This window comes from Poecile atricapillus, chromosome 1, assembly GCF_030490865.1.
Source record: "Poecile atricapillus isolate bPoeAtr1 chromosome 1, bPoeAtr1.hap1, whole genome shotgun sequence".
Lineage (NCBI taxonomy): Eukaryota > Metazoa > Chordata > Aves > Passeriformes > Paridae > Poecile > Poecile atricapillus.
This window is the reverse complement of record NC_081249.1, coordinates 125960447-125984375: the sequence shown is the minus strand read 5'-3', so window position 1 is coordinate 125984375 and position 23929 is coordinate 125960447. Positions and strand designations below refer to the sequence as shown.

General features: G+C 38.4%; 1 protein-coding gene across 2 annotated transcripts; it reads left to right on the top strand.

The window, feature by feature from the left end:
• The first annotated feature begins 14204 nt into the window (after nucleotides 1-14204).
• PSMA1 (proteasome 20S subunit alpha 1) lies at nucleotides 14205-23624 on the top strand. Of its 2 annotated transcripts, none has more exons than XM_058860678.1 (10): nucleotides 14205-14336; nucleotides 16233-16277; nucleotides 18410-18511; nucleotides 19006-19109; nucleotides 19877-19965; nucleotides 20210-20280; nucleotides 21167-21296; nucleotides 21918-21997; nucleotides 22686-22790; nucleotides 23272-23624. In XM_058860678.1, the coding sequence occupies exons 1-10, from the start codon at nucleotides 14220-14222 to the stop codon at nucleotides 23326-23328; spliced, it is 900 nt and encodes a 299-aa protein (XP_058716661.1). In that variant the 5' UTR covers nucleotides 14205-14219; the 3' UTR covers nucleotides 23329-23624. The 2 variants fall into 2 exon arrangements, with proteins under 2 accessions (XP_058716661.1, XP_058716669.1); XM_058860686.1 differs by lacking the exon at nucleotides 14205-14336 and adding an exon at nucleotides 15141-15253.
• Nucleotides 23625-23929: the final 305 nt, after the last annotated feature.

Genomic DNA, 23929 nt, shown 5'->3' with positions numbered 1-23929 from the left:
ATGTTCTATTTGTACCCAGGCTCTCACTTTGAGGGTGAAAATTACAACAGTGATTTTTAATGTTTTACAAACAAAATCTATTAATGCTGATGTGATTTCAGCACATATAATCTGCATCTTCCTTCAAATAAAATTAATTGTCTAACAATTCATATTGGATTTATGGAAAACTTTCATGGATTTGCATAACCTTTGAAAACATCATTTTTATGTGATATATAATGCAAAAATAAAAAAAAAAAAAGAGAAACTTTTCAGAAATTACACATTTAAGTAAGTTGGGATGTCTTTGGCAATTGTTTTTTCCAAGGCACCATGAATTTGGATGTTTATATCCTAGCAAAAATAAAGATAATGGTGTATCACATTCAACAAAGCTGTTAAAGTTCTAGCTTTAAGATACTTGAGAATTATGTAATTATATATGGTACTAATTTTTTTACATGAGCTTATTTAGAGAATAGTGGTATAGTTTGAGGGAGGATTTAATAGTAAAAATGTAGAAATTCATCAGATATTCCCAGATTTCACTTTTTCACCCAATTACTCAAGTACAGTTTGTCATCCTATACTATAAGTGAAATTGGAGGTTAATAATAAAACAGAAGGTGACTTTCTTCATATGTAGCATTTCTATAAAAAGTTTATTTTATGCTGAATCGTGTTTTATTATAAAATCTGCACCTTCAGTGAAATAGCATTAAACTTAAGAATACATACTAATATTTCAATGTCAATTCAGTCCTTAACTTGCTAATTGAAATTTCTGTCTTGAATTGAAATAGAAGCATTTTATAGACTCTGCTTATTAATAAAGATTAAATCTAACTAGGGAGCTGGTTTGATTTTTCAGAGAAGTCTGACTTAATGCATGAGCATCAGATGCATAAATATATTTTGAAAAAGATCAGAATCAGTCCGAATCAGGCCATTTATTGGGAGGGAGAGGGGAGAAAAAAATGAGCTGAGTCTTTCAGTGAGCTCTCATTTCCAGGTCTTTCAGATACCCATTTTATTGACCTTAAATCAGTAAGACAGGTCCTTGTTAATTAACATTCGTTTAAATTCTGTTAAATTGCTAAAATTGCATTATATTGTCAGCAGGCATAAAACAACCCAGTAAAGAAATTTGCTGAATTATACCTCTTCAGGGTCTGGCCTGTTTCAGCACATGCTTGAATATAATCTCAGCTGTTTTGCTTGTCTGTATTATTCCATTCAGTTTTGTGCATGAAAATCTTATAGACCTTAATGTATTTAGAAATTCATCAGATTTTAATGCTTTTTTATCCTACTTGGACAAGCTTGGACTGTGAAGAAAATAGCACAAACAGAGCCACTAATTCTTTTGTTCATAGTTTAATAAAACTGGAACCTTCATCTTGAAGTATCAGGCTGCAGATGTCTGAATGATAATGGAAATATGTACAGTATCTTACCTCTTGAATAAAAAAAAATCTGGACTCTTAAACCTTCTGGTCTTGGAGATTAATATTTTTTTTAGCATTCAAAGCAACAAAAGTCTAACAAGACAGCCTATGTAAGCAAATCTTCAGAACAAAACATGTTCCAAAGAAGGAGAAATATAACAGAATCCTGTAATTGTGACTTAGTAATTATATCTGCTAGAGATTCCACATGAGATTAAAAAACCAGCAAAATTATGCAATTAAGCTAATTAGCTCATTAATGTGGAAGTATTTTGTCATTCTAATCACAGAAGGAATTCATCTGAGTAAAAAAGCAGACAGGAATAAATTATGGTAGGAGACAGAAATTGTCTGGTTTTAAAATTATACATTTATGTGGTTTATGTCTGTCCTCTAAAACCTAAGCATGGCACCTGCATTTCTTAGGTTAATTTTATTTTTATTACTTGTTAAGAGGAAGTTCCTCATCACACATAACCTGAGCCTTCTATGTTGTTCAGGAAGCCATCACACACAGTGAAAGCACTCCAGTTTCAAACAACTTGGCTCAATAATCTTTCCCATATAAGTCTACTTTTCTAGCTAAAAGTCTCTTTTGTTCCTCATATAATACAATAGGATTGCTTAGCATTTGTAATCAATACTGTGTAAAATTGCAGTAATTTATCAGCCTGCTCTTAGCATCTTAGCTGAAAGTCCTGTTGGCCATTCATTCATGAGTTGTGCCAGGGGATATCTAGAAAAGGTTCCTCACCCATAGGGTGGCTGGGCACTTGAAGAGCTCCTCAGGGCAGTGGTCACATCTCCAAGGCTGACAGAGCTCAAGAAGCATTTGGACAATGCTCTGAGGCACAGGGTGTGACTCTTGGGGGTGGCCTGTGTAGGGCCAGGAGCTGGATGTTGATACTTGTGGGTCCCTTCCAATTCTTTGAACCACAGTGTATTGAAAGTGATGCCTTCAGCTTTAGCTTTCATATTTTTCATATTCTGCACTGCCCAGGTACGTAGCTTTGAGCTTCATATTAAGTGTTGTGAGCTCTTTTCACAGAGTAGGTGGACACAAAAATTCCTTTTCTAGCTTGATACCAAGGACAATCGTTACAAGTTTTAAGCCCAAAAGCAGAAACAATAGTGGACTGAAGAGAGAAAGCAAGGATGGGACTTCATAATCTGAAGCAGTGATTGAACAACTAACCCCAATATGCAGATGGAACTAAACTTCTAAAAATGTGAGACCTCATGAGCAGTTGTCCATTTTGTGACCATTTCTAGGTCCATCTTGAGTGTAGCCCTGGCCAGACTCTTGGACTGCCCAAGGTGCATCCTTTAAGGCATTTCAACAAATAACTACTTTATTCTTAATTCTATCCAGCTTCTGTTCTAGGTCAACCTTCTCAAGGCATCAAAAGCAGTACCTATTAAGACAGCTCAGAATTTACCACATGAGGAGCTGCACATCGAGTGAAGTGAAATGTTTTTGTAATTCTGATGGGGTTGCTGCTTTTCTCACCTCTGTACAGCACAATGATACAACCTTCAATGTTTGTAAATAATCCTAATGTATTTAGCTGTCAAAGGCAAGCAAATGGAGGTAAAGCGGTGTCACAAGATCAAGTAACACATAAGTGACCGGATCATTTAACTCAGTTATTTTTGTACTCAAAACTTGTGCTTATCACCCTAATGCATGATTTTACAGTAAGAGGAGGAAGAACTGGATGTGGAAGTGTGTTTCAGCATTTCTAAGATGTGTGGTTTTTTCAGTTGATATTTTTAATAAGTAGCATCTTGTAGAAAATTGTTAACAACATGTCTGAACTGACTACATAAATAAAAATGAGGGTATGCTATGGAAATTTTACAATTCTAAATCTAGATAATGCATGTTATTAACTTCTGTTGATTAAATTTTATGTGCTTATTTATAGCTAAAATGAGCCCAGAATGCTGGTATACAAAGTAATGGTGTAGAAACAATCAGCCATGTGCACCTGCTGGATCTTTTTTTGTAATGAAAGAATAACAATTGACCTGCAACAGCAAAAGCAACACATTTACAAGGGTTCTTCCGTTGCTTTGGAGTTTTTGTGTTTGAGTTAACAACAGCCTTTGAGGAAAGGACCTTGAAAAGAAGCAAACTGGACACATCAATAGGTTTTTACCGGAGCTGATTAGGGAAACCCAGAAGTTGACATTATGATACCTTTGCACTTATGCTCAATTAGTAGTAACGAGCTAGCAATGACTGATGCTTAATATAAGAAACTCAAACACTGTATAAGCCAAGAACTGTGTTTCAGTTTACATCATTAACTGAATTCCTATTTGTCACGCAATTGTAATATCATTTATGCCATTCCATAATGTTTCCTGTTGTGATTGTTAAATTGTGTGTGATGTAATCGCTCTCTCCAACTCCCTAAAAGGAGGTTGTAGCCAGGTGGGGTCAGCCTCTTCTCCCAGGCAACCAGTGACAGGATGAGAGGACAAGCCTGAAACTGTCCTAGGGGAGGTTTGGGTTGGACCTGAATCTGGAGAAATTTCTTCACTGTAAGGGCTGTCAAACATTGCAAGGGGCTGTCCAGGGAGATGGTGGAGTCACCATCCCTGGAGGTGAAGAAATGATTGCATGTGGCACCCAGTGCCATGGGCTAGTGGACACAGTGGTGATAAGTCAAAGGTTGGACTTCAAGGTCTCAGAGGTCCTTTCCAATCTAAATTATTCTGTAATTATGTAAGATTTTATGAAACTGTGGAAAAAAAAAATCTCAAGGGTTTTTTGTAACCTGAAAATCTGTCTGCTTCAACCTTGATGGTATTTTATTTACATTCGGAAAAAATATCAATTGAAAGTTATATGAAACACATGTATCTTATTTTCTTATAACTATTACACAACACTGACAATGAACTGAGTTACAGAGGTTTTTATTTAGTCGACATTCAAATATTTTTTCCAGAGCAATCGACATCGCATAGTAAGTTTCACTGCTACAGTATTCAGTAGCACTGACCTACAACAAACTGCAGTGCTATGTTTATTTGGGTATTTTTATTGCTACATTAAAAATGTCATATTTACTACAATTAGAATGTTTATTAAACATGAATACTGTATTATGCCAATATATTGCTAGAGAGAAAAGCATAGTGAACAAACAATACAATTAGTAAATGAAGGGAACATGAACCTGTATTACCCTTTATTATTGTTTACTTACTGATTTGTAAAAGTTGCTGGTTTGTAATCTGTTTCTCTGTGACTGCTGCTAATTACAAAGACTAAAATTCGTAATAATTACTGCTTAGTACCAGTGTGTGCTTAGTAACTGTTTGAAAGTTCGCGATTCCTGGCCACTTTGGTATTTAGTACTTAATTATTGTAGGGCTTATTGCAATGTAGCAGTTTCCTAAATGTAGGTCTCCTAGATGTACGCAATCTTTGGGATTTTAAATACTACACTCTACTTTCATTATTTGATGTCTGAAAATTACAAAATAGCTATGTACCAGGAGGTTTCCCAGATACCAAAGCAGCTGAGTGAAACACTCCAGCTGAAGTTCTGTAGATCATATATTCAAATTGCTGCTGTTAATTCTACAGCACTTTTGTATTAAAAAGAGATCATCACGTGTCAGGTGGTGCTGTTAACATTTGGGTCTAAACAAGGTTTTATGATCTTCAGTTTTGGCCTTGATTTTTTACTGTGAAGTTGTTTAAGTAGTACTGATCATTTAAAAATTAAATACTTGTTGTTTTTAATGCTGAAAGCAAGGAATACATCAGCTACACAAACATTTAGTTTTGTTTTTATTTATTACTGTGTCCCCTTGCCATGGTTGATGCATTTTATTATGGGAGTTCTGAAAGGAGTGGAGGGAGGAAGGAAAACAGCATTCTGGTTTTAAGGAAAAGTTTAGTTAAATTTTTAGTGCTTTCTGATATATTAGAAGGAAAAAGACAATTTTCCAGACTCAATAGTTTAGGAGTTGTTGAAAGGTACATAAGATAGTTATGATGTTAATTGAAATCCTGAGATGTAACCTATTTAGTTACCTCCTCAGTCAGGTCTCCTCCACAAACAGGTCTGTACCAAATCCAATGGTGACATTAGCATATTTCTGAACAGAAAAACTCTGAATAGCTGTAAAATACATTAATCTGTCATGTAAATTAAAATAACCAAGTAATTTTCGGCTTTTTGAGTTGAGAGGCCTGATTCTTTACTGCCTAGCAAAGTAAAAATGTCTTAGAGAAGCTAGGCAGGACTACTGCTTTAATAAATAAAAATATATATTTTATACTCAGGCTTTGGACAATAATTATCTATAAACATGCTTCTGAGAGGTCTAGCTAAAAGCCTTTGTTTTTATAGTAGATAGAGGAATATATTGACCTGGGACATAGGTGAAATGAGTATATATATAATTGATTACTATGAGGAAGGTAATAAGGTTCCAGTTGCCACAGCAGCATCCACAAACACATTTGGTTTTTGGTTTGTATTAATCTGAAACATGGATAAACCATTTTTATAGCTTAGATGGTTTTGAAGATGTTTGTGAAGTCAGGCCAAGCTTTTAAAGTTACTTGAAAAGTTTGTATTAAGTGACAAAACGACCTGCAGAAGTTTAACTTATGTAAACCTTAACCAGTAGAATGGGATACTTCCCATGTATTTTTAATTGCTAAATCACCTGGAATAGTTCACAAATGCAAATGTAAAATTTTTAGATATGGAATACAAACAATATGTTCCAAGAGTCAAAAGCTCTTTCTTCCAATAAGAAACCTGCCATCTGTTTTTCTTCATTCCCCACCTTTTTCTCCCCTCCTTTTCACCTTGTTTTTCCATACATAGGCTATACAACTTGAAGAGCTCACATCTTAAAAGGCTTTCTTGATGATTAGGAATAAGCTAAAGACACTTTTTTTGAATAAGGCAAATATTCCATACTCCCCCTGTCAGCTGACCTGTTTCTGTTCACCCTGAGGGCCTTTTCTGTACCAGGCCAGATAATCTTACTGATGGCAGCAGGGGAAGGCACAAATATCAGCCCCCTGCTTAATGACAATGGGACAATAAGCACAAACCTATTTCTACAAATTGAGTTGAATTGAGTTGTCCACTGAATCAAAATTTTTCCCCATTTCATACATTGTGGAATTCTGGCTCCCAACCTGGAAAGTTTTTCAGTTTTCTTACAGCTTAGGGGGTTTTTTAGTCTATTTTGTGTTCTGCTCTGGGGTCCTGAGAGGTGTATTGATCTTGGCAATTGTTTTGTAATCTCAGATGATCATTCCCTTTACAATGATAGCCAATATTCCTTGGCAACTTCCACTTTATACCCACAGTGATCATTAGCACTAGTGGCAGGAGCATTTAGGTTAATTAGGTTTTGGGTTCTTCAGGACCAAATATATATAAATATATATATATTTATATATTTCTAAATATATATATATTTAATATATATATATATATATAATATATATAAATATATATTTATTTATATATATAATATATAAATACCTTATTATCCCACCAACACAACTAGAGAATTGCTTCTGAGCATTTTGTTTCAATCAGATTGAGCAAGAGCAGTACTCCAAAGACAAAACCCCATACCTGGGACTCTGATTCCTGAATGAGACCATAGTAGTGTGTGAGCTCCATGACCATTGTGGCAACCGGAGAAGCCTGTAAGACCTGCAACATCACACTACCTGTTTTCCAGAGAGCCCTAAAACAGCCTATTGCCAGTTATTATGCAGTTTATGGAAAAGATTTCCCTGTGACCAACATCTTCAGCTCCCCTGAGTGTATCAGAAGTACTTTCCAAGGCTATTTCTCTAAAAACTCAGGGATTACTTGTGCTCCATAAAAGACTGGACTCTTCAGCCTCATCTCAGTTCCACATTTGGAACCACCTTGTGTGCTTCTCAAACTATATCCACACGATCTTTGACCATCTGGTGACCTTTATCAGATTACTGCCTAAAGATTTTTGCCAGAAGTTTGACACTCCAATTATTGAGGGTCATATATCATCTAGAACAATCCTGCAAGCCTCACTTGACGTAGCAGGGACAGCAGTCTGTGCTTTCAATGCCCCCTTATTTCTTAGACAATTTTCTTGGCTTCTGTGTTTCCAGGAAGAATAAAGCCATTATAAAGAAAGATTCTTGAGCATCCTTTCCAAAGGAGCACTGCAGTCCACCAAGGGGGGTGAGCTGGAACATCATACCAGAAGTAAGCAGAAGTGATAGGAGATTACTTACTCCTCTACTGGTTGTTTAGTCAGGTTTTTTCTTTTTTTAAAGCATAGACTTTTTCATGGATGAGTCCAAGGAGCTTTATTATTTTAATGTTCTAACTACCCATTCTCCCAGGTCTTTTTGGTAGACTCTTGCTTCCTTGGCTAGAAGCTGTGCCTGAGAGACTTGAGATGGAAAGGAATGAATGCTGTCCGCTCCAGAAGTAAATATATCAGGTATCAGACACATTTGCTAGCGATCTGCCTGGGTTCTTGAATGAGCTGGGAAACAGATCAGGTCAGTCAAGCATCCATATCACATGCAGGAAGTCCATGCCAATGTTATTGAGACTTTTCTACAAGGAATGTGGTTAACCAAGACCTACTCTTCCCATGGATATGCCAGTCTTTTTACTCCAGAGTGGTTTCCAGATTCTTTTGTAATGAATTGTTAACGGAGACAAATGTGTTTGTGTCCCTTTTTCTTTTAAACTGCCCAGAGTGATTGTTCTTGCCTCCAGAGAAATACCATAATAACTAGAAGAACAAGTAAAAACCAAATGTATTTGGCCAAGTAGACACACAGGAAAGACTATGTTCTTCTCCTTGTCCTCCTTTTCAGGAATTCTGCTCTGTTTCCTGGATGGTGCTGGATTCCTCTATCAGCCCAATCTATTTGACTGCTCTTCCAGGCTAGTACTCTCCTTGGTTTTGTTGCTACAATAGTAATTGTATCTTGAAGGGTTTGTTAATACATTTTTCTCATTGATCTGCTAGTTTTCAAGTAGGTTTTGAATATCATAGTTGTTTCTTCTGTTTCTCAACAATTTGGAGTGGTCAGAAATGTCACCTGAACTTAGAAGTATCTGTGAATGTTCATCACAAATCCTTCATCACCCAGCCTAATCTTAGAAGAGTATGCATTAAGAAAGAAAAAGTATGGAAGCACACATGCAAAGATAGATACATGTTAAAAAAGTTATCAACTATTTCAAGAAAAGACCTTAAAACAGTGATAATGCTTATGCAGAAGTGCAGATTAAGAGCTGAGAAACATTCTCTGAAATTCACATTCACTTCCCTTTGCAGAATTGAGTGTATAATGAGTTCATCCCTGGCCGGAAACCAGAGAAAGTTGATCAATTTCTAACCAGTGCTCAAAAGTCTGCTAAAGGAGAGATAAACCACCCTTAAGAATGAAGTACTGCTGTCACTTTACTGGTATACTACAATTGCACAATGCTGTGTTACTAAAAACTTTGTGAAAATATAAATATGCATAGTGAAGTTGTTATACCAATTCCTGACATATTTTTAAATTTCTTTCCTTCTTTGTGGCTAATCAGATTTAGGCCAAAACCCAGAAGATCATTCACAAATATGTTGCTGGAGGGTGATACTCAGTATTTAGATAAATCCTTTAAATTCATTAGGTAGATGTTATGACATGGAATTTGGAGATTTAATCATGTAACTGTCAGCTTTCAATAAAAACAGATATAAAAAACATTTAATATACTTTCCTAATTTGTTTTAAATTTGGAAGTATCAACTACATGTTCAAGATCTCAGTAAAACTGTGGCTATACTGAAGTAAGTCATTAAAAAACAAAAAAATTGGTAATGCCCTAACCGGTGTAACCCAGAAACTGGACTTTAAAACCCAGGTTCAATATATTCTGAAGAAATGATTAATGAGTCTGATTTGCTTTAGAAATATATACTGATGTCACTTTAGGAGAAAGCTTCAATATGAATGGGCAAGCTACATACATGATGAAGCTTGGTTATTATTGATAGGGAAGCAGCACCAGGGAATGCTTCAAATTACATTGAATTAGTGATTTTCTAAATAAGATCCTAAACAAACTAACTTAATGTTTTGCTTTAGTGGTAAGAAGAGTATTTTTGTCTGAAACTAATCTAGATAACGTGCTGAGTACTGTGTAAAGGTAATAGTGAGAATACAGAATTTGATAAAAGGAGTGTTCTGTTTGAGAAGAGATTATTTTATAACTTTCACCCATGTGATTTTGTGCAATACAAAAAGAAATAAAAATCCATTCATATTCACTGCTCACTGTGAGGCAAGAAGGTGTCCAGGGCTTTCTGGTAATTGTATTGCTGTAATGCATTTTGAATTGCATAACAAAAAATTGATAGTATCTATCACTGGTCCCTTCAAAATCCTAAGGCATGTATTCAATTTCCAATCTGGAAAACATCTTCCTGTGTTTATTAAGTATTATAACACAGTTGAAAGGGTCTATATAAATGCAGGAATAGTCTTCTGACTTTACAGTCTATTTTTTATTTTTTTTCATATCTGCGCTCCAAGTATGAAACCTTTCACTTGGTAACAACTTTTTTCTGAATAATCATTATTCCCGTTTGCTTAATGATGTGATAAACACAGCTTAAAAATATTTTCATGCCATGGAATCTGTTGTGAATGAGACATCTGTAGTCACAAATTTATTTGATACATACTTCTTAAAATCAAATGCAGATGTGCAGATGTGTGACTCTATAGTGATATACTAATAACTAATGCAGAGCTTTTTAGATGCTCATTCACTACATTCAAGGCAAACATCAAGGTGGTCTGGAATTAATTTAGAGCCCTTTTGGCCCATCACTGAATGCTCCCAAGGACCTGGCATAGAAGCCAAGGGTTGTGCCAAATACTCTGGCTTTAGAATTATCCTTACATCACTGGAATTTTTTCATAATTTAAGCATGTGTGATGCAGTGTCTGAGCTCTGTGATCTGTCAGAATTATCACAGACAACGGACACAGCAGTGCCAGAAGCTCTCTCACATTTGTCAGGACAGGCTTAAATTTCTGCTTGCATTGTTGCTAGTTTAGAAATACATGCAATGAGGATGACGGTGCCAAACAAAATTTGTTCTATGAAAGCTGGGATATGCATGACAGCAAAGTTGTTAAAATCCATGTAGCAAAATTGGGAGCTTGGCAAAAAGTAAAAAAAAAAAAAAACAAACTGGCTGATGACAGCAGGATTTTTAAGACTAAAGCCTATTCAAACATCTATTTTTCCTTCATATTAATTCTCTATTGTTGTCTTTCCTAATCAAAAACTGAATCCAGAGTAAGAATAGGCTGAGTCACTTTTTAAAAAATGTGGTCTATGAATACTAGAACCATTGCCTAAACAGTAACTGACTATTACAATGTTTAACTCTCCCACAGAACTTGGAAATGCCTGTAAAGAGAAGAGTCACATAAATCCTTAATGCTTTGCCATGGATAGTACGTCATTCCTAGGGTCTTTGGCCTTTTCACTCTGTCTCTTTATTTTTTGTTAATTTTTTTTTTTTTTTAATTTTAGTTTAATATCCTCTGGAAAATTTGTTTCTGTATGTGAATGTCTTTCCATTTTTCAAGCAGAAGTTTTTGGCACCAGTAGATGTGGCAAAAATATTGTGAACATTTTATTGCGTGATCTACATATAAGCACTCATTGTAAAATATTTATGGCATATAAATGCATAAGTAAGAAGGTAATACTTTGTCTAGTCATTAATTTAATATGACAACAAAGTCGGTGGTAAGGAAATGGGATCCATTAGTGGTCTCATGGCTTAATTCCTGTGCCATGCTGTTACTTCCTATCTGTGATGACTCTTTCATAGGGGGAAATTTTGAACCTGTTTATTCATGACTCTTCACCAATCTGTCTCAAATCTCTGTATATCCACTGCTGAAGGTTTGATGACGCTTTGGTTTTGATTCAGGTATACTCAAAAATAGTTCCAACAATATGAATCAACAGAGCAGTTAATATATTTGGAAGAACTTACGCAGATATATGCCCACTGAAATGGGTCTTTTATCCACAGAGACTTAATAACTGACATTCTTTTTCATTGAAATGAAAAGCTTAGCAGATTTTCTGATAATTGCAACAATATTTTTTGTAATTCTCCATAAATTACGATAATAATTCTTCAATTGTATTTTGATGACTCAGAAAATTCTTTGTATGCTGTTTAAATCATAACTTCTAGGCTAGCAAGCAATTTATGACTCAAAATACATTTTTCTTGCACAATAAAAGCATATTATACAGAAACTCTTCCTCACTCAGAGTGAGGAAATGAATTTCAGGTCCAAGAAATAACAAGCAATAACACCCATCTGAATTTATCTCTAAATATATTTTTGTACTATTCAAACGAGAACCTACAAATAAAGGGATATTTCCAGGATATGCTATAACAGCTCTGCTGTGTTCAACCTCATGTCCTTGTTTGTTCCAGAACTGGACAGAAAGAGCCAGACTCTTTCCTGCAGTTCTCTCTCCACAGGGATTATTTAAGCCTGCTTTCAGCATTCCCTGGTCTTTCCTAGCCAGCTCTGATGATCAAGCAAGGTTAGTTGCCCTGTAGGCCTGTCCTGAAAAGGTCAACTGACGTCAGTCCACAAAAGCTATGCATTAAAAAAAGTTAGGAGAAGACTTTAAAATGCGCGTAGTTAATATCTTTCGTGACAAAATATTCCAGTGATTTAAATTGGTCAGTACTTTAAAAATGGTAAAAAATGCCTTTGGCAACATGAATGAAAGTTTGTCATAGAGACTGAAATGTCTGCACCTCTACTAATGTGCCTGTAAAAGAACAGGAAAGAAATCTGGTATAATTTATATAGAGAGGTTGTTTTTCCTATTTCAGAATTAATACAAAATGATAGATTTTTTTTCCTTGTAAGAACTTCCAAGATCATCTTTAAATTATTCTAAAGACAAGTATGTACACTTTTAGCAGCTGTCAAATTTTTATTTTTAGCCTTAACCTACTTGATGAAAATGTCATCAAATATTGCGCATGTCATACACTGAGGCTTCTAATTAAGTAGTCTTGTCACCATATGTCTTTTAATGAAGCAAATCTCTTACCTGTATTAAATCCAAATATGTGCTGTTCACATTGTCAAGGCAGTAAGACAGTTCTCAAAATAACTTAGTCAAAATGCTCAGTCTTGAATGCATTATGACAGCACTGCTATTTGTGGGCAACCACTTGTGCATCTGAGAGGAGTGGCTCTGATCTCTCTGGGATCTATCCTTCCCCTTCTCCAAGGGGATGGAGGCTCTGCCTTCATTCAGTCTGTCTCTTACTCTGGCACAGCAGCTTTCTTTCTTCTCCTTTGGCAGTCTGCTGTGCCTAAGCAGCACAACGTGCAGCCCCTGGGAGTGCTCCCAGAGTGTTACTACTGACCTCAGACGAGCCAATCTTTTGCCAAAAAACTCCATCTAACTCCAGGAGCACAGCACACAGGGGTTAATGTGGGCTGATGGTGAATGGTATCCCAAAAGGGGACTTGCAGGGATGTTGTTTCCTCTCGTGAATCAGCAGAAGCGGAGGCATAATGGCCTTGCCTTTCAGTTGCTGTACATTAATCTCTGCAGAGCAATGCCTGTCATCGCTCAGATGTCAGATGCTGTTTATAACTCTGCTGGAAACACAGCATAGAATAAAACAGGCTCATTAGTTTCTCTTGAGACTGTATATGCATGTTTTAGGTTAGCTGTGCTTTCACTGCTGCACTTAGCTCAAACATTGTAGCAGCAGCATTGGTGGAAAGTTGTTTGGTCTGTGAATTTGTCCAGTTGCTCTCTCAATATGTGACTGAAAAGACCATGATGTGTTCAGGTGCAGAGGTTTCCACAGCACAGGTATGACAGGACTCAGAAGTATTCCCTTGGCTTGGCTTGAACCTGCTGCATTTAATGACACCTTGTGCCAGAGCTGCAGGACAGAGAGAAGCATTGAATCTATTCAGCATCTCTGTGCCAGCTGTGATTTGGCAAGAGTTCAAAGCCTTTCTTCATTTTTCTGTTATTTAGACTGAGGACTTCTACTCCTTACTGTCATCCTTCATATGAAGCTATTCCATAATTTGGATGCTTCTTTCTACTTTTCCCAGTGCCACATCATTTCAAGGTGGGAAACAAGAGTCATGGCCAGTGTTCAGTGGTGTCAGATGCAGAATGGATTTATACAGTGGCACAGCAATGCTTTATGTTCTACTTCCTAATCATTCCTTACATTTAATTTGGACATTACTGAGCACTGAACTTGTTTTCATGGAGCTAGCAGTTGTGTATTCATCGCTCTGAAGTCATCCTGGTTATCAGGTTGCCAGCTGTGAAACTAAAAGGGAGAAAATACTATATTATCCTAACTTAGATTTTTTAATAAGTAGTTCATTTATATGTGAGGATAGTTTTAGCTTTACTTTTCAGTCCTGTACTCTTTTATATTTTGATGTCTCAATGTAATATATTTATTACTGTTCGTCATTCACTTTTTCGCTCTGCAATTATATTTGTAATATGTGCAGAATACTTTCTTTCTGGTGTGATGCTTTTGTGATCTGCAAAAGAGGTATTTGATTCTGCCTTGTTGATTTTGCCTTTCTCACCTCCTGAATCGACGCATTACACCCTCAGTTCAAGCGCTTGGCTGAGGAATAGGCTGGGCGCTCTTTAACAGCAGCGCGCTGAGATGAAATCAGAAATACACCTCCAACCCTCTGCCTTTCGCCCTGCCTGTAGAGGTCTCGTCCTGAGCCTAAAGGGCAAGAAGGAGCATCCAGAAGGAAGTGAATTACTTCCTCCCAAGGTAAGCATTTCCCCGTTGGAGAGATTATTCCTGCCTCCGGCATCCTCTCCTACGGCTGCCTTGGGAATACGGAGCAGCTGTGCCGCAGCAGCAGGAACTCCGTCCCCTGCCACCCTTCCTGCTGCCACCTAACACCGACACGTTCACTTTAGAATAAATTTTTAATAGCTGGACATCTGCTGAGGTCGGGCTTGACTATGTTTTGTCTTATTCTCCTAATAAAGGGGGAAAAAATTACTCGGGAAAATATTTCGGTTGTTAATTTAATAAACCTACAGCAGTTCGTAGGCTTCCAGAAGTTCTTCATTTCTGCGGCTGTTCCCAATATTCTCCGTGAAGTTTTACAACCCTGCCTTTTTATCGCTGGAGTCGTGGCTGCTGGCATTACTCGCTCTACACCTACGGAACAATGGGGAGGCTTGGCGTGGTTTAGCGCTCTATCAAAACTAAGGCGGTTTTGTCAAAACGAGAGGAAATGTCTTGTGTGTTGTTCTGGTACCGTAGGCGGAGTAAGTGGGGCTTTAGGGAGTCCCTGGGTGCTGGGGGAGGTTATTGGGGAATGGCATTAGGGGAGAGGCTCGGGAATATTTACTGCAAGCTCCGTGAGGCCCGAAAGCCGTTCAGCTCGCTCAATAAAATGGTTCTATATCCTGATCCCACACAAAAACGGCGAGGAAAGGAAGTAGTTTCCAAACCAAATAAACTTTTTCATTCATCGGAAAGCTTCAAAAATAACAAAACAATCCAGGTAATTTAAATCGGCGTCGGAGGAGCCACCGCCCCCTCAGCGGCAGTGCGCATGCGCGGCCCATCGATGACTCGGGGCGCGACTGGCGCCGCCTGCCCGCTCCCATCCCGGAGCGCTCCCCAGCCCGCGCCGCCCGGAGCCGCCGCCGCCGCCGGGAAGCAGGAGGATGGTGAGGGGCGCCGGGCCGGGACAGGGGACACGGCCCGGGACAAGGGACCCCCGCCGCCCGCCCGGCCTGCCCAGCCGGCACGGGGGAGCCGGGAGAGCGGGCGGGAGGGAGCGGGCCCGTGAGTAAGCAGTTCCCGGGCCACGCGGGGCCGCGGGCGGGACTGGGCCTCGCTGCCGGCGTGAAAATAAATGGGAGCGGGGAGCGGGCCCTGCTTCGGTCCTGGGACAGAGGCTTCCGAGGCCCTGTGAGGATCCATGTAAATATCTCTCCGGGGGTCTGAAGCCTCTGTGTTACGAGGGGACTGCGGGAGCTGGGCCTGTTCAGTGTGGAGGAGAGAAGGCTGAGAGGGGATCTCAGTGCGCACAGGTAGCTCAAAGGCGAGCTGAGAGCGTGGGGCCAGAGCCTTTTCAGCCGTGCCCAGGGACAGGACGAGGAGCAGCGGCCGTGAACTGGAACATAAGGAGTTTCACCTAAACACGAGGAAAAACTTTGTTACACTGCGGGTGTCAGAGCACAGGATCAGCTGCCCAGGGGGATCGTGGAGTCTCCCTCTCTGGAGACATTCAAACCCACCTGAGTGTGTTCCTGTGTCACTGCTCCTGTGGCCCTGCCTTGCTGGGGAGTTGGACAGAATGATTTCCAGAGGTCCCTTCCAACTAACAGCTTTACAAAAGGAGTTTAACAAAATAAGAGCTAATTTACAGAAAAAGTGATTATTGGAATGGGCTGCCCAGGGAGGTGGTGGAGTCACCGTCCCTGAAGGTGTTTAGGTGGACTGGATGTGGCACCCAGTGCCATGGTCTAGTTAACAGAGTGGTGTTCAGTCACAGATTGGCCTCCATGTATCAGAGATCTTTCCAACCTTATTGATTCTGGGATTGTGTGGTGCTGGGATTCTGTGGAAACAACCAGGGCTTCCTTCAGGAACAGTCTTTTAGCTTATTAGGGATACTAATGAGTTTTATTTTGTTCATTCCAGTTTCGCAACCAGTATGACAATGATGTCACAGTTTGGAGCCCGCAGGTAAAAACCTTTATGCACTTGCTCACTGGAGTTTTAAAATGCTTTTTGGTTTTTCTCCACCGCACAGCAATGGTCAGAAGTCACAAAGGTTGTGTTCAGGTGCCTGAAGCTTCCTGCAGGCTGCTCCCCTCTCCCTTTGTAGGCTTTAGGTGTCCAGAAAGCCCTCAGCACATCCCTGTTTGTTGGTGTATGAACCTGAGTGGTGTTCTCCTGGGCCTTATCCCCTCCAGGTGCTTAAGGCAGTTGTTTTGAAATGTACCTGTGGGGTACAACAGAGATGCTGTCACCTTTGGGTGGTTGGACTAGATGATCTGTAAAGGTCCCTTCCAGCCCAAGCCATTCCATGACTTTATGATCCCTTTACAGAGCTACAATAAGTTGGTACTTATTGTATTATTCACACAAAGCATGAAACAGTTTCAATCTTGCCAATGTTAGGTTGTTGCTAAGTCTTTCTCTTCTGTCCACTATATAATATGGGAAAGGAACTAGTTTATAATTGGGAGATTCAAGTGAGATTTGCATTTGAATTTGAAATCTTATTACCTCTGAATCAGTTTCACACTGTACATTGTTACTGAAAACATGAAACTTACACAAGTTGTTTTGAAAATAAATATTCTGGAATTTTAAAAGCCACTGTCAGCTGAGGTATTTAATATTGCCTCTTCTCTCATTATGGATATTTTAAGACAGGATGCTTATAGAAAACCAGAGCCTTGGAAAAAGATTTGTTTATTTATTCAGCAAAACTAGAGATTTATTTTAAATGCAGATGGCAAATAAATTGTATTATTCTCAAGCTAATGTATCATTAGTTTGTGGGTTTGTGTCACTACTGAAATTCTTCATCATGTAGTACTATTGCATGTGAGATACATTTTCCATACAGTGCAACAGAGAGTGTTCTTTCCATTCTCCATGAAGACAACCTTGAATATTTCCCTTTTTCTTTCAGTCAATACCATGATAGGTGTAGGTGCCTTTGAACTGTTTTCATCCTTCTTAATGATTATGTTTCTCTGGCACAAACTTTATTTTTTTAATCTCATCTGTTACTTTAAAAGTTAATTTTAAAACTATAACTTTCTCTTGAGACTTTTAGCAGATACTGCAAAATCACAGACAGCACAAGTTTCTATGTTTTTTCTTAAATTGCCTTGAAAATATTAATAGTGTTGGTTTTCTCTAAAAAAAGACATTTAAAATTGCTACTGTGCTGCAATTGCTACTCCATCCATTCTTGTAGGTGAGGCAGTGATGTGATGCCATAATAGTTTTTGGCACTGTTAATACAGGAGCAAACTATACCTTACTGGGAGATGTTCTTGAGTATGGTAATAAAGAAAAGGAAATGGAAGATTTAAGAGCTCAAAGTGGTTTCACATTTTTAATCTTGCATGTCATTCCTGACAACTGACAAATTTGTATTGCACAGGTCACAGCGAGTCAGTGCCACTCTTGGGCAGGAAATATCCTATGTTATTGAAATTCCGGTTATAAGAGGATGAAATTCAACATTAGGGTCTTTCTAGGAGACTTAAATAAAGACTCTTATGCCAAAAATCCCCAACAAGCCATGGGAAGGTGGTATCCTGTAGATCATTCCTTGCATGTTCACCATGACAGCGACTGCAATTCCCCTCCTTCCCAGCTGGGGGGATGCAGCTCCGTGGTGTCTGTGCTTGCAGGATAGGAGTGCCCATGTTTGCTGTCTGACATGGGCTGGAGTCCTGAAAATGGGAAAACCCTCAGTGGTTCTGTTAAATGGACATTAAAGCTCCTGGCCACCTCTGCAGAACTTGTAGGGACTTTGTTTTCTTTGAGACTTCTACCCCTGTTTCAGACTTGACAGCAGTTGGCCAATAACTTGTTCAGAAGTTATTGGGGGATGGCTGGTGAGACACAACAATTGTGTAAGACTCATTTCTTCAGCAAACCCGATTAAAAGTTAAGTGTCCAGCTTCAGCTGGTAGTTTTGTCTGTCTTTGAGTTACATTCTGATTTAACCTGTTGTGCAGTAAGTGTCCCTGTTGGGGTGGGGAATAAAGGTCTGAAAACGCAAACCCACTGGAAACTGATTCAGAGGATTAACTAGAGAGTGATTGACGACCTTTGATTTGGTTTTGCAGGGCCGAATTCATCAAATAGAATATGCCATGGAAGCTGTGAAACAAGGCTCAGCTACTGTGGGGCTGAAGTCAAAAACACACGCTGTCCTGGTGGCTCTCAAGGTAACTTCTGAACTCTGGTCTCAGTGGGGACAATAATGTTTGTAGAAAAGTTTTAGTTTGGCAAATTAGTTTTGTGCGGTTCATTAGACATGAAATGTACATGCAATTGCAGGTTCCCTTTGCTTGAGTACTGAAATATTTCTAGTACCTGTGCAAAGCAGATCTTCACAAAATGGTGAATGAAATTAGTGGAAGATTTTTTTCCTTTAGCAGATGTGTTCCTCTTTTTTTTTTTTTTTCCTTTTCATTTGTGATTAAGCAGTAAATCTATTCCTTTATTTCCCCAAAATTTGAGTGAGTGTCTGTTCTTTCTTTTTTTCTGAGAGAACTGAAGTGGGATTAGGTTTTTCTTGTCTTCTGTAGCAAGTGTATAAATTTAATTTTTTTATTGTTTCATGATCATATTCAGTTCTTGGTATAAATGTTAGCAGATTTCTCCGCAGTGCTTGGCCAACTGTTCAGTTTGCCACATAGCTTTCTCCTTTTATGCATAGAGAGCACAGTCTGAGCTGGCAGCTCATCAGAAAAAAATCCTGTATGTTGACAACCATATTGGTATCTCAATTGCTGGACTTACTGCCGATGCAAGACTCTTGTGGTGAGTATCCTGCTTGTTGACATACACAGTGCTGCAATAATGAGGGAAAGTTCATTCAGACTATTGCAAATGACATTTTCTGCTTGGCCAAGGATTGGTTTTGAATTGCTGCTTTGTTGTATTATGCCAAAGACCTCAGCATGAAATTCTGGCAGGTTTTTAACTAGTTGGCAGAAATCTCATTTGTTTGGCCTAAAATTTTATTCTTTGGTTTTGTTACAAGTAAAACAGTCCTGTCTGGTTTCCTCAGTGTGATAGAGTTTCCAAGCAGTCTGAGAAACTCCATCACTTCTTTTTCAATGGCAGCTGCTTCTGTGTACGAACATTTGAGAAAGTTATTAAACACATGCAGTGCTGTTTGTGTGAGCTCTAGGGGGGCTTGCTTTTACCAAATTTTATCAGAAGTGGGGGGAAGGATTTCTGAAATGAGTTTTAAGTGCTGCAGTGTCACAAAGCAATGTTACCATTTAACCTTGCCATTTTTCCAGAGGATCCATCTGTTGCCTGCATGAACCTCTACCTTCTTTGTGTTTGTGTGGCTGAAATACCCAGTTTGTTCTTTATCAAACCTGTGGTCAACTTTCTTAATTGCAATGATAGGTCATGCAGAAATGAAGTCATGAAAAGCCTTTGACCCTTTTTCTCAATGAGCAGAGCTGAAACAAAAATGCTTATCTTAACAGACAAGCCTTGAGACAAAACCTCATCCTGTCTTTGATCTATCCACTGATTTGAATTTTTAATTTTTTTATATTTTTGCTCCCTAGCAATTTCATGCGTCAAGAATGTTTGGATTCTAGATTTGTGTTTGATAGACCTCTTCCAGTTTCTCGCCTAGTGTCACTAATTGGAAGCAGTATCCTTTTTTTATGCACTTGTTATGCTTTTATAGCTTTTTACTCCTTCATAAAATGACTTTCATCTATCACAGCTTAAAAGTTGAAAAAGTTCATTGGACAATTCTTCTTTGTTCACACTGCTTATGTATACTTTTGGAGAGCATCATGTAAGGATGCATTTTGGTCCATCTCTGCTTGGTTTAGGAAAACTCTAGGGTAATTATCATATAATATTGAGATTGTTTCCTTAGCTTTCTTAAGAAACCCAGATTCCAACTCAGCGCTATGGCAGGAGGCCCTATGGAGTAGGACTACTCATCGCAGGCTATGATGTGAGTAAGCTGCTCCAGCTGCTATTGATCTGCAAGAAAGTGTGCTTAGGGAAACATTATGCAACAAATAGATGTTGAGAGGGAAAGTGGAAGAGGCAGACTTGTCAAAATTCTCTGAATAAGTAAATAATTTTCTGTATCTTACGCTAAAACATAACTCAGAAGTGTGTTAAAATAGTAAGTGTAGGTAGGATTAGCTATTAAGGTGCAAAAATGAGATTTATGTATTTTGCTATTGATTTTGGATGCTTACAAACTATTATTTTAAAGATTTCCAGTAAAAAGAATGGATGTGGAAATCACCGTTGGCATCTTTCTCACTTGTTTGGAAACAACATTTTGCTTAATGCAGCGCACAGAGAATCTCTGTCCTCAAGATTGCTGACACGAGGATGGTTGGAGGACATTGTGATATTGCCTTTTATTTTGGATGGTGTGGTTTACTCTACAGCAAATTTTTACTTTTTTGTAGATAAGACAGTGTGTGTAAAATACCTGGTATTTTACAGCAAATTTTACATTTTTATTTTACATTTTACAAGCCATGAGGTAGAGAGCATACATAAGCACAGTGCAATTTGTAGAACAGAGTAAGAAACACCTTTTTGTGGCAGCCATCCTGTTCATTTAAAATCTGCACATGAACAAAGTGGGAAAAAAGAGGGTTTTGGGGTTTTTTTAATTACTGTTGTGTTTTTTTAAACAACAGTTTTGAAGGAATTGCATAAGAGCAGGGATATGATCAGCAACATAAAATATATATAAAACATGTTTCTGTGCACACATGTAGGTGCGAAGCAAAACTCTTAGAAAATTTCATGCTCCAGCAGCAGAGTTGGTGTGAATTTATATACTTGTTTAACATTGTTTTCTTCTCTCTTCGTAGGATATGGGTCCTCACATCTTCCAGACTTGTCCCTCTGCAAACTATTTTGACTGCAAAGCAATGTCCATTGGTGCTCGTTCACAATCAGCACGAACTTACTTGGAGAGGCACATGACTGAGTTCACTGACTGTGAGTAATGGAGCTCTCTCCACTCACTGGTATTCTGCAGTTTATTTCCTGCTGCCACTCCATCCTTCTGCATTTAGTGACATGAAGACAAATTCTGTGAGCCAAGTTTGGTGTAACTGTAAATCTGCACAAAGGCAAAATTGTAGAGATTATGGTTGAGATTTTCATGTCTTAGTATGTGGATGTTTTTTACATCTAATGGAAAGAGAAGGTGTGCTCAGAAAAACTGTGAAAAATGTAAAAAGCCTCTACCCTTTTTAACCCAGGGAAAGCGTAACTGTTTCCATAGGAGAGCAAGGTTAGTATGTCAGGACAAGTATTTAGGTGCAGCGTTTAAAGTGGTGAGATTATTTTTGTATGGGATGATGATGAAGAACCTGCTTTGGGGAAAAAACTTGACTATCACTGAATGAAAGGCAGGGGTCAAAACAGATGCACTTGACCTCAAATATAGGGAAAGGCTGGTTTCTCAACCAGCTCTACTCAGAAAAGAGAGGAGCTCTGGGAGTCTAGTTGACCAAGCTGATTTTTTAGTTGTCAGCTAGGATTAGGAAGAGGGGGAGTGAGTGTCTAGAGGTAATACCATAAAGTTTGTCAATGTCTTTCTGATTCCATTTTAAGGTAATCTAAATGAGCTAGTTAAACATGGACTGCGAGCCCTGAGAGAGACTCTTCCTGCTGAACAGGATCTGACCACCAAGGTAAGGACTAGCTTTCCTTTGCCATAGTTACTTGAAAATACTGTGACAAAATTCTTGTGAAGTATATCTGGCACTGAAGCTTGGAAGCTGAATACTGGTAGAGAATATTTTCATGTCACCAGTTTATCTGCTGTTCTGTGTTCATTTCAGGTTTAAATTTCTTCACAAAAATGATGCTTTCACTAAATAAGACATCGTTTCCCTGATGGCTTCACTTTATTTTAAGCTTTGATCAGTGTTTAAGATGCATTACTTGCAGCTGTAGAATCCCAGCTTTGCGTTGTAAGCACAGTCAGTAATTCACCGGGGTGGTGAGTGAAGGTAGTGCACCAACAGTTTATAGAGCATCCAGCACCACAAAGCTGCACAAACTTTTGACAATGAATTGAGGAACTGTTGAAGAAGGAAATTATAAGGATATCCAATTATCTACCATTTTCCATGTGTTTTTTTATTCTTAGCTCACCACATTTTTTAGGAGTTTTAAAATACTGAAAATCAAAATGAGACGAAAATTGGCGGTTTGGAGAAATTTTGAAAAATTAAAACAAAATGAAAGAAATTGAAACCCTTAAATGGCTTTACTTAGAAGATTTTGAAACATGATAGCTTTTGTAAGTGGAAGCTGTAAAGCTAAAGTTAATTGCAGGAAAATGCTTCTCACTGCTTCCAACCCTTTGCTTGACAGAATGTTTCCATTGGAATTGTGGGCAAAGACATGGAGTTTACCATCTATGATGATGATGATGTAGCACCATTCCTAGAAGGCCTTGAGGAGAGACCACAGAGAAAGGTGAGTGGTTGAGATATGAATAAATAGTTGAAAGACTGTAATTAGATATGATCTATTTTGTTTAAAATACATTTAACTCTACTACTGTAGCAGAGTTTTAATAAGGCAATTTTTAAAATATGAAGGTACTACACGAGCACTGTGTAATCTTAACTGGTAACTGAGATGCTTATTAAATCAATTATGCTGGATTTATGCCAGGCTGTTCCAATGTCATCTTCTTTCCTCATCTCTGATCAAGTTTTCACTGTTCAACAACCGAAGTGGTTGCCTGTGTTTCTCATGCCCTTTGCAAGACGCCTCCGTAGTCTACTAATTACCAACTGCGTCCTACTTGTGCTTAATTTGGATAACAGTAATTTGTGAGCTGTTAGCTGGCACGAGCTGCATTTACCATTTGTGGTACTCCAATGGGGGTAAAGCTGATTTGTCAAGTGTTGTCTTCTGCCTTGCTAAAATATTTCTTTTGCCTCTCTCTAAGCCGGTTCCACCTGTTGAAGAAACCGTGGAGAAGGCAGAGGAGCCGATGGAGCACTAGTTGGTGGATGAGTTCCTCTGTTAATGTATAATTACCCAGGAACATTTATCCATTTGCTGGTAACTTTATCTTCACCTATATATGTTTTCTGATGCTACATTCTGAGGATTGCTTGTAAAGAAGGAAACCAACCAACCCACCTATCCTTAAAAGATAGACAGGAGGACATATCTGGGTGTAACTGCTTGGACAAGAAAGGTGTAACCATTTTCTAAATAGTACATGATACTGTTTTATAAAGAGAAGATACTGTCTTTAACTCATAAGGACAAGTGGAAATAAATCACTTTCTCGGACTCTGCTGTGAGTTTGGTTTTCTTTAGTCTGAAAAAACAGCTATTCCCAAATACTGGTGTCATATCAAGGTGCCATTGTGTGTTTGACCATTTGTCAGAGTGAGTGTTTGTATGCTGTATAGAACTTAGAGGATCTTAAAATGCCTATGAAACCATAAAATAGTGACAGAGCAAACAGGGAACAGCATCTCCCTGTGTCAACTGGTCCCAGCTGAAAAGGCATTTGTGGTTATGAGGCTGAACAAGCATGAAGTTGACAACCAGCTTGTGGTCAGGTTTTTTGGGGGGATTTAGTCAACCACAGC